The 18739-nt window shown below is 35.6% G+C and overlaps 1 protein-coding gene across 1 annotated transcript in view; it reads left to right on the top strand.

Moving 5' to 3' along the window:
- LOC129266960 (uncharacterized) overlaps positions 1-18020 on the top strand; it is a 39749-nt gene extending 21729 nt beyond the window's left edge. The window contains exons 9-13 of the mRNA XM_064115461.1: positions 7933-8177; positions 12915-13046; positions 14420-14612; positions 15220-15289; positions 16596-18020. Of these exons, the coding sequence (XP_063971531.1) occupies positions 7933-8177; positions 12915-13046; positions 14420-14612; positions 15220-15289; positions 16596-16890 (935 nt within the window). The 3' untranslated portion in view covers positions 16891-18020. The remainder of the gene's footprint in view (positions 1-7932; positions 8178-12914; positions 13047-14419; positions 14613-15219; positions 15290-16595) is intronic.
- The last annotated feature ends 719 nt before the right edge of the window (positions 18021-18739 follow it).

Below are 18739 nucleotides of genomic sequence, written 5' to 3'. Positions count from 1 at the left end.
TTTTAGTGTATGTTAGGAGACGGGCAGCAGAGTTTTGAAGACGTTGAAATTTTGTCAAATCTTTTTGTGGGAGGTTACAGAACAATGAGTTTGAAAAAATCTAAACGGGAGGAATTCAAAGCATGGATAATTTTAGGGACTTTTTGTAGGTATTCATGAAAAGGATACGTATCTCATCGGGGTAGGCCCTAATGTGAGCGCGAAGCGCGAGATGATTTGTTTTGTATATCCTCACCTAAAAAATGTCTAATGGAGAGTTTTTATCTCCCTCATCAAAATCAGAGCGTGGTGAGAATATTTGACAAACCAGAAAATTATATTTCCGAACTGTTTGCAAGAATGAAAAGAAAGGTATAAAAATAATGCAAACTCGTAGCTATAGATGAAAAGTTATGACATTTGAGTTTGAAAAAGGTTTTTTTTTATAAGGAGTGTTTGTTGGAATTCATGGAGAGAATATAAGTATATCACTAATTTGCACGAATATTCATCCCTGGGTAAAGACAGGCATGCAAGATTATTTTTTATATTGAAAAGTGCATTAAAGGTACAGAGAACGGGGGTATTACCGTCAGCGGTATTCCTTTTTTCAGCGTCTTACTTCCTTTGCTTTTTCTATTAATTGTCCCCCTTCCTTTCTTTGCATCCCTCTTCCGTTTTTGCACCACTGAAAGTGGCACCCGGGGCACGTGCCTCCCTTGCCGCCCCGGCTTGATACGCCATGTAAGAAAGTCCACTTTTCATGTCGGAAAAAATATCAGCTTGCGCTCCGCGCTCTAATCGATTGTTGAGTTATATATATATAGCCATTCTGTTCATGGTTCCATTGCTTTTTATGTCTTGTTTTAGGTCTAAATCTAGGGGAAAAAAATCACCTCGCGTCTAATTCTCTAATACCACGTTTCTTCTTTAAATAAAAAACGGACTTGAACTGTCCAGTTTTTGGATCTTAATTTTTAAAAGATATCAGCTCGCGCTTCGCGCTCACATTAATTGTTTGATTACATACTCATCCTATTTATGATTTCAAAACGTGGTTAACATGTTCAGTTTTCAATAATACTCATATTGTACATGACAGAAAAAGTGCTTAGAATGTCCGAGTTTGGGTGGAAAATTAAAATTTCAGTTCGCGCCTCATGCACGCTCGCATCATAAAGTTATGCTTATATATCCATCCAATTTATGGTTGAAAAATGTGATTCGAATATACATTTTCAGTCCCAGATATTGAAAATGTACAACTCGCTCTCGCATTTGATTGATTGGTGAGATTTGTATTACATATACATTCATGAGTCACTGCAAAATGAATACTTTTGTAGGTGAGTATATTAAAAATTACTTCTGTGTTTCGCGCTCGCACGAATCATTTTGTTATATAGATACGCATCTTCTTCATGATTACAATAAATGCCCAGAAAATTCAATTCTCAGTTCTAAATAAAAATATACAATAAATTTAGCTCGCATTTGATATATTTAGACCTCATGAGATAAGGTTAAGATAAGACTGTATTAGAACTTCGATCTTTAGTTAGGTCAAGCCCTCCAATATATAAATGATGAATGAATAATTAATAACGTGAATAATGCCCCCCCCCCCCCAAAAAAAAAAAAAAAAAAAAAATTTGGCGGCCTATCGGGGAAAGTGTGAATGATAATAATTCCCACCCCTACCCTTAACTGATGAAAGCCTGTACTGCCCTGGGTATGGCGGAATAAAATGTGACTGAGGAGAGTGTTGAACACTTCCAAGACTCATGGTCGTAGCTGACGTCGGTACACGTTACCGATATACTTTTGTAGAATCAAGGGCTATACCGACAAACATTTTGAACATTTACGATGGAGTGAAGCTCGTGAGCAAAAAATAAAATAATATAATCACTTTTGAAAATGAACACCACTTCTCACCCCCCCCCCTTGCATGGTTGTGGAAGTTCGTAGTGTTTTTCGTTTGCGCGGGGAGGGGCTCAAAATAATAAAGGATTATAGGTATGTTCGTTTTGATCACACGAATCAAGCAGTAATAATAATACATGGGCACCTTGAGCACCTAACAAGATGGACACGTGTGCTATATAAATCTTATATTATTTTATTACTATTATTATAATTACTTAGAACTAATACGCTACTCGTCCCTTCCACTTCCCTCGTCTCCATTTTTTTTTTGAGGGGGCCGCGGGTAGGCATAATCTGTAGCGTTCCTGTTCCCCCTTTCAATAATTTTAACTTTTTTCATCGTCCATTCTGGAGATATATGATTTCATCTCTCCGATCCTCCTCGTCAGTGTGTAAATGCGCTAGCGTGAAGAGAGGGGTCGCTAGCAATCAACCTCCAACCTCGGACAAGACAAGAAATGGAAGGAGAAAAAAAACAAAGGACATTTTAATATTAGAAACGAAAATGTCTGCTATGTTCTTGTTTGTCTTTTTTCTCTGTTTATATTTCAAATTATGTAATGATGTTCATTTCAAGATTTCAAAAATCACGACATGTTCAGACAACCCCCCCCCCCCCCCATGTCCAGGGTTTCACTTTGTGAATAAGAGAATTCAACCTTGTCACACGTCGTTTTATTATCGTTTTCAGATCCTTTCATTTTACTTCTCTCCCCCAATCTTCTTTCTTTCGTCATGTTTGTTGTGTTGTAGAACAATAGAGTGGACTCTTTGACGTCGAAATAAGGTTTGCAGACTAACGAAGGAAATGGGAAAGGTAGCGATAACTGAAAGCGAGGGGAGGGGGCACGCCCTCCTAAATTTTCGATGAGTCGGGCAGTTACCCCCTTAAAAAGGAAGAGGGAAAGAAAGAAAAGAAAAGAAAAGAAAGGAAAATGTGGAACTATATTAAATAAGAAAAAGATTAATATCACATGTTTACTAAAACTAATAATACCAAAATAGCAGTTTTGACAAAGGAAAATACTCAAAATTTAAAACAAAATAATCACACAATCAAAAAAAAAAATTTCCGCACCAAAATGAAGGTGTTTGGATCAAACTTGTACATTACCCCCATATAAATCTTTGAGGTGATTTAGCACCCCCGCTTACAAGGGCCATGTGCATCGGTGTTTCCACAGATCCAAAACAAACTTCTCGAATTTATAGACATTTCCTAGAATTTTTAGTTTGATTTTAACAAAAATCGTACAAAAATGTAGCCAGCCGAAACTTGGTCAAAGTGACCAAAATTTAGGAATTAAAACCCTTTTATTCACGCCCTATTTAAAAGATTAACAAAATTACGAAATGCGAGCGCAGAGCGCGAGCAGAAAATTTTCGGCAAACAATTTAAAAAATATAACATGAATGTTGATAGTTGCTATGTTTAATTATTGTTTACTTGTAATCTTCGGATTTCCCGAAATTTCCTGCATGGATTTGTTTTCGGAACCTTTCCTGGAAAAGGTCAAATTTCCCGAAATTTTCGGAATTTCGGGAGGAATGGAAACACCGATGTGCATCACGAGAATATCTATATATAACCCTTCATAATGCAATGCTATAAGGGGTTATAAGGAATATCAAGAACATGCTATTGAAATGAAAATGTAGGATTTTAATATAAAATCGAGAAACCTTTCAAACTCAACTCTTTGCGTTTACTCGCATTTCTTTATTTTATTCCTAAACTTTATATGCCCTGTCGCCGAACCCTGCATGTATCTATCCACATTTTTTTAAAATCGGATTAAAGTGACATTTTTAGGTGGCGACTTCATATTTTTTGACAAAATACCATCTGGACGTCTCAGGATTTTGGAGTTTATTGGGGCTTTGCTATCTATGCCTAGAGAAAGGGGAAATAGAGAGGAACAATAAGAAAGGATATAAGAAGAAGAAAAGTGAATGAAAAAAGGAAAGAGGAACGAGATCAGCTTGCGTTTTACACTTATCAGTATTTAGGAAAATATGTAGCAATGTTCCAGAACAGTTTATACAATGTTTCGTATTAAGATCTTAATTTCAACAAATATCAGCTCGCTTGGCGTATAAACTTTATACTTACCATAAGACCGTATTTGATTAGAATGACCCGATTTGAACAGCTCTTCATGTCAAAATTTTAACAATTTTCAACTCGTGCTTCGTGCTCCGCGCTCGCACCATTCTGTTGTATAATCAATGCAATTTAATAAGTTTGAATCTCGAGTTTTCAGTCATTTTTTTCCAAGCAATATGCTTATAATGACAATCATCGATCCTAATTGTTAATATCATAATAAGTTGGGTGTGGATCATTTGCTGTGTGTGGGTTGAATCATGTTTTTAATAAGTACAGTCTATGATTCATGCCAAAATTTTAAACGATATTATGTTTCTTTTGTTATGAAAATGCTAATACGCATTTACGAGAACAATAAATCAAATCAAATTGTTTAAGATGAACATACCCTGCGTGATTACCAAAAGTGAGTAGAATGACCCTTTTAAGATGTTCATGTTCATAAAAAAGTGCGCGTTTCTATATTTCTTTTCAAGGCGGAATATAAAAAAAAAAATTACCTTGCGCTTCGCGCTCGCATCATTAATTTAGGCCATAGTAGGTCCATGATTGTAATAATAAAGCTACGATGTACTTACAAATTCAGACTTTAGTTGCATGGGACATCTCCCCCCCCCCAAATGATAATAAGCATTTATTAGCCAATGTGGAAAAAATGTGGATGGAAATATTTCTTACCCCCCCCCCCCCCCCCGCCGAAGGACGTAAAAAATATACATTCTGGCACTGGCGGCGGAAGATCATGCTTCAACACCGCAAATCCAGAATCTAATATTTTTATGCTTTCGCCGCCGGCCACAGACTGCAATTATTATTTATGTCCTTATCCTCAGCATATACCTTTATATTTTATATATTTTATGTTGCACCAACTCTTTTTATTATAGAAATGTTCGTTACATTGGTTGTTGGGCTGTGCCGTTATGTGTTGGAGGGGGGGGGGGGAGAAACCAAACAGTTTACGTTGTGCGGGGGTGCATCCAGGTTTTTCTAAAGGGAGGGCCGGGGCACAATTCATGAGAAAATTTTGACAAGCAAAAAGAAAAAAAGAAAAAAAAAAGGTTTTCATCTAAAAATTGAAGGTATTTCGCCAAAAATTTGTCAAGCAAAAAAAAAAGAAGAAAGGACCTCGCGTTCAAAGGAAGGGAGTACACGTGGACAAAAATATGGCATATTTACTATACAAATTTTGATTACTGCTCTCAAAAAGGTGCTCGGCCCATCAGAGAAACAGTCTTAAATAAATGAAATGCTATAATCATGTGACTGCAAAATAAACAAGTGGAATGCCTCTGGCCGTCTCACCTGCATCACGCGATTCAATATATCAGCAGTGCTGATTTTGAAAACTACTATAACTCGCACAAGATGTTCAGTGATACTTGGTTACTCTTATTTCCACGTTTTATGAACTAGACCAATACACTTATAGAGATATGATGGCAATTCAACAAATACCCCCAACGTGGCCAAAGTTCTTTGACCTTACATGACCTTTGACCTTGATCATGTGACCTGAAACTCGCACAGGATGTTCAGTGATACTTGATTACTATTATGTCCAAGTTTTATGAACTAGACCAACACACTTTCAAATTTATGGCTGTAATTCAACAAATACCCCAATTTGGCCAAAGTTCGTTGACCCTAAATGACCTTTGACCTTGATCATGTGACCTGAAACTTGCACAGGATGTTCAGTAATACTTGATTACTATTATGTCCAAGTTTCATGAATCAGATCCATAAACTTTCAAAGTTATGATGGTAATTCAACAGATACCCCCAATTCGGCCAAAGTTCATTGACCCTAAATGACCTTTGACCTTGGTCATGTGATGTGAAACTCATGCAGGATGTTCAGTGATACTTGATTAACCTTATGTATAAGTTTCATGAACTAGGTCCATATATTTTCTAAGTTATGATGACATTTCAAAAACTTAACCTTAGGTTAAGATTTTGATGTTGATTCCCCCAACATGGTCTAAGTTCATTGACCCTAAATGACCTTTGACCTTGGTCATGTGACATGAAACTCAGGCAGGATGTTCAGTAATACTTGATTAACCTTATGGCCAAGTTTCATGAACTAGGTCCATATACTTTCTAAGTTATGCTGTCATTTCAAAAACTAAACCTCAGGTTAAGATTTGGTGTTGACGCCGCCGCCGCCGCCGCCGTCGCCGTCGCCGTCGCCGCCGCCGTCGCCGTCGGAAAAGCGGCGCCTATAGTCTCACTCTGCTATGCAGGTGAGACAAAAATGAATGTCCTCCACTATGTTAATTTTTCGAGCGATATGGGAAGTCTTACGTAATACCAAGTAATTTGCATACCCACATAAACTATGAAACGTTCATGCATGGGATGAAGCCATCCTTCCCTCAGCTGGCCATAGTCCATGCCTCAGCTCACGACACACGCAGAGCTCGAGAGACCACATGTCCTTATTCTATTCTCATTACATGTATGATATGTTCTGGGTCGCACATATTTTTTTCTAGTGCTATACTTTCGATTTATCTTCATTTAATACATCGACCCAAATTTGCATCATTACTACCATACCGGCGAGGAGTCAGTAAGTCTGCATTTTTCTTATCTTAGATGGTCTGTACGTATATTTTGTTGCGCTATCAGAATCTGCTTTTTATCTTTCATACTACTTTCTCTGCTTCGACGAGAACCGGCAAGGCACTAAAGAAGCGAGCCAGCAGAGAACATGCGCTGCATGTAATGTTTACAATTCTCAGTGCATGCCGGCCGGAGCGGCCTTGCCCCCAATTCACTGTTGGTTGATTGACAGTTCTGGCTTGCGTGCCCGTTACGATCTCAACGCAGAGGGAGGCATACCATTTTAATTTCAAATCGGGAAGTCACAGTAATTTGGGAAATCGTCTGGTAGACGGGTTCCAATATAATCACATTTTCCCACCTACTAACAGCTTTTCATCCAAAATAAAGATGATTTCCAGGGTTTCTTAGAACAAATACATAAACTCATAAACATAATTCATCTTAATTTGAGAATTTTTTTAATCAGCTTCTCACAATGTTAAACGATCCCTTTAAACATAACATGGACATGTTGAAGATTATATTCAAGACTTTGCAAGTGATCAGGATGTTTTCAGCAAAAACCATACTTATTTGTGTTTCATGTGGTCCACTCTTCAAACAGTGGACTTATGAATAAAAAGCGTATCTAACCATGGTAACAAGCGTCAATTTGGCGCACTGTGAAAAATGTGCGCATCAGCATTGGAAATGTTGTATACACGCGCCCGATAGGCGCTAAATTAAGTGTAATTTATACAGGAAATCTGCTTAAACCATGGACTCAACCGTGGGTTTTCAAAACCACCTTTGCGAATTCGGGCCATTGTGTGACGCGTAAATTAAATTTCTTAACTTTAAACCCTAAAAGTTCACCCTGATATCATGTAATATAAATCCAATAGCTCATGAATTCAATGGGAATGATAGGCCTACACATATTTTAAGTAAAATATGATAAATGAATATATATATATATATATATATATATATATATATATTTATAGATAAGGGGGTATGAAATGATGTTTCTGATGAAAAAAACACCTCAAAAAAATATATGTAAATAAAAAATTTCTGAGAAAAGAGAGCTTTGGGAATTCATATCACACGACGTAAATGGGGGAGCTTTTCGTCTGTGACGTCACAAAAAAGAAAGGTTTAATGTTATTCTTTGATGGATTTTCATCAAACCCACACTAACTTTCAATCAACATTTTCTTTATTTGTTCTGCTTTTATCAAAACCAATCAGGATGAACTTACCCCTTTAGCGATTTCTTGTCCTTAATTCGCGTTCGCAAATATTATTTCCTTTCATCATATATTCCTTAACCATTTCATTCTTTTCCAATGCAGATGCGGTTGTTAAAGAACGGAAAGTACTGTCAAGGTCTGGAATACCCAGCTGTAAGATCATGAAGGACGTACTCGAACTCAAGATGGATCATTTTTCGTGGGCAAAGATTAAGATCAGGATCACGAACTTCTTCTTCCGCGGAAAGAGGATGTGCTTTTGGCCGTTTAAACAGATGAACCTGCCCCTAGCTAAGACACCCGTTATATTACATGCACATCTATTGGACGATGTGAAGGGGAACAAGGTTCATTCTATTCACCTTCTTCTTAAATGCCAAGTCAACCCCCCAAAAAAATGATTTTAACAAAATAAATAAAAAGAACAAAAGAAGCATAACACTGAAAACTTTTATAAAAATCGGATAGGAAATATTAAAGGAAGTTATGACATTTTAAAGTTTTGCTTATTTTTGACAAAAACAGATAAATGCGCAACTCAGTGATATGCAAGTGAGAGAGTTGATGATGTCCCTCACCGACTATTTTATTTTTGTGTTGTTTGAATTGTATATTATTTCAAATTTTACAGGTTCTACAAGGACCATCCTGTTAAACCATTAAATTTGGAAACAATACATATGTTCAGGGAGGACTAAATCTTTGTTTCACATGACAATGGGAAGACAATTAAAATATTTTCTTGAAATTGAATACAAAAAAAATAGTGAGTGGATGGTGTCATTAAGCTCCCCATTTGCATACATACCAGGACGTTAATGTAAATTTACTGCGATTTTTTTTCCAAAACCTGAATATGTCCTAACTTTTTTTAATTCAACATCCGATTTTATGAAATTTTCAATTGTATGATTTTTTTTTTTACAAAATGGGGTTGACCTGTCCTTTAACAGAAATTCAAAACCCTTTCGCTGATCAAGGCTTATGTTAATCAGTCGGGTCGCGTGCGCGTGCAAAATAACTAGGGTTTTCGACTTTTGGCGATTTTTTGGATTTCAATGCGATTTTTTTTTCTAACGGTGTCTTCAATGGGACTAAAACGCTGGGAAAATAAAATTGAAATTCGGTTGTCGTTTTAAGCCGGCAAGTGCCTTAAATAAAATGTACTGGACTACTATAACAAGCGAATCTTGACTACTGTTTCAACATAATCACATTCCACATATTTGATCTGATTTCTGTTGAATTTTGTGTACACTCCATATCGTTATCTCCCATTTACCCCCAACATGTACTTCTCTCTCCGCACACTCGATTTTGATCGTGAGGTATTGAACTGAAGTTATTGGTCACAAGCACACGAACTTCTAAGGTCTACGGTATTCTCTTCTTCTAGAGGAATAAAACAATCGTTCGGGTATGATTCTCGCACGCCGAAATTGCAAATCAGAGAGAATTATCAGACCAATATTCCAGTATATCATAATTCGTATACTTCGTTTCCAGTCTTAATACAGGTCTTATAATAGTCCTCACTCTTCCTCCAGAGAAATAAAAATCGCTGGCACGGTAAAAATTCGCATGACGAAAATGCAAATTATCATACCGTACTGAAAACTAGCCTAGATTAAACTCGGATTGGAAACATAAAGCAAACAGAAGACGCGACTTCAGAGAGTGACGGGTAATACAAAAATCCTCAATATTATTTGTTATTCATGTTTTACATTGCATTGTCTATGCTCTCGCTCTCGAATTGATTCATGGGTGGAGCAGCCAGCACTGTAACGTTGGATCTACCTCGGCTCGACTAAATTTAGCTTGCTCCATGCTATCGATGCACTTCGTGTCCAACCGCGGCCGGGTCCCGCCATGGGGCCAGGCATGTCTGCATATGGGAATTTCAATTTCATTTTATTTTCCCAGCGTTTTTCCCATTGAGGACGCCGTTAGAAAAATAAAATCGTATCGAAATCCAAAACAATCGACAAAAATCCAAAACCCGAGTGATTTCGCAACGCACGCGGCCCGACTAATTAGCAAAAGCCCTGATCAATGTCTTCAATTCGCTGTAACGAACCAGTTTAATATTAGGACTTATGTGTACTTCGACAACGACTTTTAAATTAAAGCTCGCTTTAAAATGTGTTGTCGGCCCAAGGGATAGGTATGTCCCCGTACCTTCTAACTGCTAGTTTTAGACATTACATTTTAATTCATACCACATGCTGTTGATTTATTTGAATATTCAGTTTTATCCTAGTCCGTTAATTGAGGGTGATAAATTCCTCTAATGCCCACAACCTATTGATTACATTTAGTGTAATGACGTTAACACATTTGGGATAGGGGAACAAGCATTCGGTCGCATTCCAAAAGTTTGGTATGCAAAAAGAGTGGCGGATGTACAATTTTCCACACGGTGCCATGCATTTTTCCAAGCATATAAACGGTGACATGCATTATTGGGGCAGAAATTTGAAATGAAATATTAATTAATTAGTGTAATCAATATGCATACAATAACATATAATTATTCGGTTTTTGTTACAGATCTAATTATTGGTGTTACAAGATTAAAACTGCAAAATACTAGGGTGATCTAATATTGCATTAAATTTTGAAACCACTTTATGTGCAGCAGGTCCAATTTGAGAAAAACACATTTCAAAATATATATTTACATTGAAGTCTGTGTAATAATTAGCTGTCAATTATTCATTTTCAGGAAAAATAAAGGTAATTGAGACTTCATTTTTTTTCATTATTTACAGAATGGTAATACCTATAACATATAAAAAACTATATTTGGGATCAGTTTTACACTGTTCGGCAAATTGAACCACCTTATAACATGCGACCATTCAAAATTTCTAATGGTACTTCGTAACTGCAAAATATATATATTTTCATCAATTCATATTTTTTTTGTCGCTTATCACTTTAGCATATTTTGAAAATGCTTATTAACCAAGAGCATTAGACCAAAATAGGCTTTAGAAATGAAATTTCAGGTGAGATGATTTTTTTTTCAGGATAGGTCCGGGAATATGTCTAAAATAACATACTAAAAGTGCTCATGTATCCTCATTGGGGGTTTTCCGTATTCCAAGATGGCTTCCAAAATGGCCGCCATTCATGAAAATTGGTAAGTAAAAAAAAATGGTTTCCAAAAAATAATAAATGGCTGCTGATACGTAAAACCCCCCTAAAACTTTGTATAATATAAACCTAGAAAATACGACTTTGGTATCTAAAAATGGTTTAAAGGGTCAAATAATTCTTAAGGACAAGTTAAAGGACAGTCAGTGGTCCAGTAGGTCAAAAAAATCAACATGGATTCACACAGTGACTCTTGTTATTCATCGTGCTTCAACATCAATTTCATCATCGCTATCATTGTGAACTTTAATTTAACCCTTTGCGTGCGACCAACGTGGATTTTATCTGGATTCAATACAGGACTATCATAGCTTTGGATTATAATCAGAACTGACATTCAAGAGATGTAAGATTATCATTTTTTTTGTATTTTTTAGTGTATTCATAATTTTTTTCCTGTATTAAAAGAAAAGGAAATCAAATTTAAAACTAAATTTTCATTGTTATTTGTTGCAGTATCGTAACAGCCTCTAGTCTACTTCAGTTCCGAAAACTGTTCCTGCTATTATTAATACCCGGCTAAGCTAGGCTACCTATTCGGTGGACAGAGCTTTTTGAGGAATTACTTCCTGCTGGTACCCATTTACCTCACCTGGGTCGAGTGCAGCACACTGTGGATGAATTCCTTGCAGAAGGAAATTACGCCATGGCTGGGATTTGAACCCACGACCCTCTGTTACAAAGTCCGGAGACTAATCCACTGGGCCACGACGCTTCTCGTCCCTTGAAGATGACTTGGCGCTGATCAATTATAACAGATTCCAATAATGAAGAAAACTCGGTCACAAAGATGTCATATGAATGTCTGTTTCTTGACAATAAGTGGGTCTATATATGGCCAACGTCCTAAACGCAACCGAAGATGAGATGCGAACATAAATGTCCATAATAATGCTTAAAAGACGTCAATTTCTCTGAGGTGACTTCAGTGATTCCCAAAGATTAACGATAGACTATACATATCCCACCTCTACGATAATACGACATTTAAGTCTGGGAGAGTAGTTGTGATATCACTGTTATCATGTGCGTCGCCTCTTAACTAAGACTCTGTTACATTAAGGAGGACTGACTGTTTTTTTTTTTACTGATTGAATTATCAAATCACAGATCATCGTTGTCTTATTGTTCATGGATCGGGCATTCAAGCGTGACTATTGTTTATTTATTATTTTTTCTTTATCAATTCTTTTAAAATAGTTATTAAAAAAACCCTAACTATTAAGATTAATTTGAAAGTGGAATTAAAAACTGATAGAATGCCATGACACCAGGACGGGGGGGGGGGGGGGGCAGGGGCCTTTTTTTTTTTGGGGGGGGGGGTTATTTAATGCACATGGTTTCCTATAAAATCTTATTTTTCTATTCTGGCTTGGAAGATTCGTTTTTGTACACCATTTCACACCGAGAGGTCAAAGCAGTATCTGCCTATTTTAAAACCTGCCAAGCCCATCTGCTAATCACGATAATTGGAATATTCATAGCATTTATTTTATGACAAATAGTAGGATGAATGATCTACTAAACGCGTGTGACATGTGTATATCACCTTATTAAAAAAAGATTTTTCTTTTCAATGCCCTACCACTTTTCAAGTAGTAGGTCCATGGTCCAACGGATAATCCAAGCGTAAATCTTTGTATTTGACATCCTTACCAAATTCTTAATTGTTTCTTTTTAGATACTGGACAGTATAAAACTACACTTTTTAATTCTTTATTTGAAACTTACTATGAATATATTTTTGATGGTGGTATTAATTGTCAATAACAGATGTAAGTAGATCTTGAATCTACTTATGATCATGATGTTGTATAAATATACCCGATATCGTCTTTCATGTCATGTTAGTGATATATTCACCATATGTATATTCTGTTTCTGCATCGGGTATAATACTGGATGGTTTTCTTTGGTAACAGGAGGTGGAAGAGAAGGAAAAGAAACTAGGATTCATTCCTGCTCATATCGACGTACTTGTCCTCGTACAGGAGGCAGAAGTTGATCTTGAAATGGGATGTTATGTCAAGAACGAGCAAATTGGAGACACTGCTGTAAGTTTAGTAATGAGATGAAATGTTTTGATTACTAATTGAACACAATGTGTTTATGAGGTGAGGGTTAGAACATTTGTTGTAATGCGTGGTTATGTCTTATTCTGTATAATTTTTAGAAATAAAAATTCAAACTTAAAATATATCAAAAGTTAGCTTTCGATTTCTGCCCAACTGAAGCTTCAATTTAGAAAATTAAGATACCGTCATTTCATGTTTATCAGTTATAAGGATATTGTTATATAAAATTATAAGATATCACCGTTTTACTGTATTTTTTAAAATAAAAAGCCCATTTAAAAATAGGAGTCCCTCTTTTTTTGACTGCTGAACATCTGCATTATCTAGGGCCAGTACAATATCAAAAATGTTTATCGTCTGTAAGTTTTGCCCGGTAATTAAAATTTTGAGTGTATGAGACTGCACACACACGTTCCCACTTTGGACCCATATGATAAATGACTGTGTGAGTGTTATTCTGCGAAATTACATTTAAAAAATGACCACGATATCAGGGGGGCTGATACAACGCACTCCCTACCAAACTTAACAGCGGGGGTTGCATCCCTCATGCTCCTGCCGAAAAAAAAACATTGTTTGGATGGCATTAAAAAAAATCCTTACATGAGGTGTGCGCGTATATGTGTGATGGGCATGGAATAAATCTCAATAAGCGTTATAACGCTTCTTCCGCGAAAAAGGTTGATTATATTTCATTGCTCGCTAAACTCTCTTGCAACACCTAACACATGGATCTTTAGCAAGAGAACAATAAAAACACTGGTGTAAGAATACGGTTACAGGACAGGGTAGTCACCCCCACTCATTTCTCTCTCTTTTCTTTTAGCGCACCTGGAGGTGATCTTGATGATCACTAAACTCGTTAAAATGTAGCAAACCAGATTTTTATTTGGAATGCTCCTTGCTAATATTCTTTAAAGGACAAGTCTACCCAAACAAAAGTCAATTTGAATAAAAAGAGAAAAAACCGACAAGCATAACACTGAAAATTTCATCAAAAAAGAAAACAAAATGATTCAGTAAAGTTTGTCCTCTATGTCAAATCAGTAAAAGTTTGTGTAAGTCAAATAATAAAAGAGATAATAAATAGAAAATGATGGACATCGTCGAAACTCTTATTTGCATGTCACTAAGTTGTGCATGTATATATATTTTTTTACCCATAAGCAAAATTTTAGAATGTCGTAACTTTCTTATTTTACATCTGATTTTAAAGAAGTTGCTTGTTTGATTTTTCTTTGATTCAAAACATTTTATTTCCTTGGGTGGACTTGACCTTTACAAAGACTACACGCTAAACACAAAAACAAAAATCGTAATGATATTAGAAATGACAATACTTTACTCTACAGGTCGTAGCATTCTGCAAACTTAAGAGTTTGACCAGGATTTGTGAGGACTTTGAACTGGATCTTGGTAATCATCCTGATATCGTTGCCGTATCAATTAAAGCAGGACAAACCAAGAAACTCGAGGTCAAATGTTTATTTGAGTTAGACTTTCACATTCCTCAGAAATTAGAAAAGGTTTCGCCACTAGATTCAGGTAACAGCTACAAATATGAGCGAACATTATTAATTTTCAAGCACATCCTTTTCCCCAAGACAATCACTGACTATGATGCAGCCATAACAATAATGAAAAATTATTATACAAATGAGAATGTTAAAAAAATGGAAAGCATGTTTAAGTTAACGATATCATGTTTTGTGTAATCTTGGATGTAGGTGAATTAGTAAGTTGATTTCATCCGGAATGTAATGTGAAGTTTCAAATAGATTTATTTCAATTTCAACTTCAAGATCATGAGCAAGATTGAACATAAATTATATATAATCGTCATGTATACTAAATTTTCACTTACAAACCATTGCTTTTAGCCCTATTTAAATGTGATAAAGTAAATAATAGCTTTAAATAGCCACTTTTGAATTCATGGTTTGCAAGGAAAACGTTATCATAATGAGTAAAAAATGGATATTCAAGGAGCTATCACTTGTCACCTTCGTTATATTCTAACTTATATAAATGTATTTTAATGAATAATTAACCTTTGGAAATAAAATGTTGTTGGATTTAATTGAACTATGTGTACAGTATAATGAAATAAAGGATGCCATACATCTAATTACTTTTGCCGTGTTTTTTGTAGCAATAGAGCACAGTGCATCAAGTTCACAGACGCAGCAGACATCAATTCAAATACGAGAGGGGACCATAGAGTAAGTTACGATCATTTAATATACTTATAATAGTTTAATCATTGCTGATTTTGATTGCACAGCATGTTGAGATATCCACAGTGTACCACCAGTATTACTAAGATGTGGGATGTTATGCTCTTTGTGTTGTTGTAAATGAAAATAAAAAGGGAAGCAATCAAAGTAATTCATAGCTTACGGAAGAGCCTTAATTTCATGTATTACTTTCCAGATTAGATGGCAACAATAAAAACACCAGCAAGACCCGTTAAAACATTTTCGGAGTTGAAAACTTGAAGATTGCATGACGCAATTGAAGAAAAAGTTCGCTCAGACAAGAAAGATGATTTTAAATAAGAAGAGACAATCTCACAAGCATAATGCAGAAAATTTCATTAAAAAGTGTAAAATAAGAAAGTTATGACAATTCATACTATCGCATATTTTACAAAATAGTTGTATGCTCACACTGGTCGGTATGCAAATTAGGAAACTGAATGACATCACCTAATCACTATTTCTCTTGTATTTCATTATAGCAAAAATATTTTTTCATCCTCCCCCACCCCGTTCTCACGTGAAACAGTTTTTTGTCCTCCCTGAGCATATGGTATACCATTGTTTTAACATTTTATGGTTCAGTCAACTTGGTTCTTATTGTGAAAACCTTTGAAATTGAAATATTATACAATTCACATAATACAAAAAGCAAAAAAAAAATTGTGAATGAGGGATATCATCATCTCTCATTTGCATGTCACTGAGTTGTGCATATTACTATTTTGTGAAAAATAAGCGAAACTTAAAAAATTACATAACTTTCTCATTTTACAGGTGATTTTGGTTAGATTTTCAGCGTTATGCTTGTTTTTATTTTTCTCTAAATGCCCTAACAACGAACAAACTGAAGTTTTTCGACATGATCTCATAGGAGTGAAATCGCATGAATGATTGAAATGCTAGAGCAAAAAAATAGAACAGAAAGAGAAAAAAGACGCTAAGCGGCGAGCTGTGATTGGCTGTCAAGGTAAACACTTAGGCTTAGTACCAGCCATGAATTGAAGTGGGGGAACATAATCGGTTCTGTTAGTTGAATATACGCTGCCTTGAGCATTTGCAAGTGAATGAAACTTCTTGCTCTATTGTTCTTCTCTACTGACTCAAATCAACATTTTTTTCGGATTGACTTGACTTTTAAGAAGTGAAATGGAGCATACATGTAATGATATGACTAGAAATAATTTAAGAGTTGAAAGGCAGTAATTGAAGAAATTAGCAGTTTTTTAAGAATTTATACCCTGTAATCATTATCAAATAAATAATCTAGGATCAATCCAGCTCGAGAGAAGGACTTTGATGACATTCTAGAAACCGTTGCAGAAAAGTTTGCCTCGCGTCAAGAGATACATAATTTGGGAAAGTCTCTTGGCTTTGGACCAGAGGATATCGACCGTTTCGTTGAGGAGAACATGAAAGAGACAGGAGTGTCCTACATGGGAACTCTTTCAATGCTCCGTAAGTGGAGAAAGAAGCAAACAAAGAATACAGAGCTGAAAGCCTTGCAGACTGCTCTAGAAAAGGCTGGTGAAATCCATCTCGCTGATGTACTATTTGGTGAATGATTGAATGGACCTCATGATTTTTGTGAACTTTGAACTATGTTGTTCAATGGAGGATTAGATAGAGGCAGTCAGTTGGCAGGTCCTCAAAAAGTAGCTTCTTTTATCCTAGTGATATTCATGATTAGAGGGTGTTTGCATTATTTTCATGCATTATTTTACTTATTTCAAGTTGTTGTTTTACACTTAATTTGTGTTTGAGGCAGAATGATCTTTAGATTATGATAAAGCTGAAGATCTTAGCTTTAATATGATATTAAATATTAGTTTTATAAGAAGAAGTATTTTAGATGGGTCACCAGCCAGCTTTTCATAGGCCAAGTACATTTACCAGCTTATAAAACAAGAATACTTCACTCCGATTGGTGAAAGAGACCACACACCCACGCAAATTCCAACGTTTCCACACTGGTCATCTGCAAGGTCACACGCACAATGTGGTAACCTCTTCGAATTACCCGCGCCTGTTGTTTTAAAAACATTATTCACCCAATCAGAACTCTGGATTTTATGCTACTCAGAAATTCCAGAAATTTCCTCTCGTATCTTGATGGAAAAGGTTGGTGCTGACCCATCTAAAAGGTGCCACATATACAGAGGAAGAAAATTCCGTTTGAGGCGTATATTCAGGCCTGAAATTCACTTATCAAATTATTTTATTCAAAAGAAACAACCAATGTAAAAGAGTAACAAGAACGCTTTCCTATGGTACAATTTTATTTGAGTAGAAAGTGGTTAAACTCTTTCAGATTTGAAGTCTCACAATTCACGAGATTGTGCAGGAATACCTTGCTCATTTGCTTACTATCATAGGGAAAGAAACAGATAGAATGAGAGAAAGATAAACAAGATGAGTTTAATATGACGTTTGTAGCTGAGAAGGGGTGTGCGAACATGCACGGATGAGGATGTGTCTGTGTGTGTAAGATCAAATGTTATTGATTCGTTGTGTTTATGCGAGTATGTGAGGGTGGGTGTGTGCGTGTGTGTGTAAAGGCGTGCATATTTTAATTCACGCAGCTGATTGCAAGGTTTTTATTTGCATTTTATGTATTGTATTATAGGGTCAATGCAGTTCATTGAAATAATCTGATCTGAAGTTTATTAATATGTATTTGATTGTGTTAACGAAATTCCTGGAAACTCATTAATTTATGATTTATGTGCTGTATTTGAATAATGAAATATAATAAATTTCTAATTATTATCTGATTTGGATATGTACTAAATTTTGATGAAAGTAATAATATTGCGTTTTGTTTAATATAAACGAGGTGTTATCAAAAGTACTATGCAGAGAGGCATTGAAAGTTGTCATAATAAATATTTTGTACTGTATTAATTGATTTTTCTGTACATAGTGAAATATATCACAAAGCATGTCAATCATGAAAATTGATTACAAAATAGGAAACAGAACAAATTTGAACTTTGCTCAATAGATCGAACTGCCTTTGTCCAAAAAGTACCGAAAACACAGAAATCCAAGAAAAGCTATATGCTTGTATGAGAGGCAAGCCCTGAAACTTAGTTTTAGTGTTAAAATACATAGTAAAACATAAAAGGTATGTAAGCTGATGGAGATGACCGAAGACAATCTTAAAACCAATGCCACATAAAATATCACAAAGTATGAGAGACCAAAATAAAACAAATCGTTATAAAACTACAATAAAGTGGCAAAGAAAGAATAGAGGGAGAGAGAGAGAGAAGGCGAGGTGGTGCAGGTAAAAGTGAAAGTAAAGAGAGGGACAAGACAGGGTAGGCCTTTAACAAGTCATTAGGCATGTCAAATAATTAGAATTAAATTACACACAAATTAAACAAATATACACAATACACATGTTTTATT

Source organism: Lytechinus pictus, unplaced genomic scaffold (assembly GCF_037042905.1).
Source record: "Lytechinus pictus isolate F3 Inbred unplaced genomic scaffold, Lp3.0 scaffold_62, whole genome shotgun sequence".
In the NCBI taxonomy this organism is placed as follows: Eukaryota; Metazoa; Echinodermata; class Echinoidea; order Temnopleuroida; family Toxopneustidae; genus Lytechinus; species Lytechinus pictus.
Note: the sequence above shows the minus strand (reverse complement) of the source record. Positions and strands in the feature narration are given on the sequence as shown.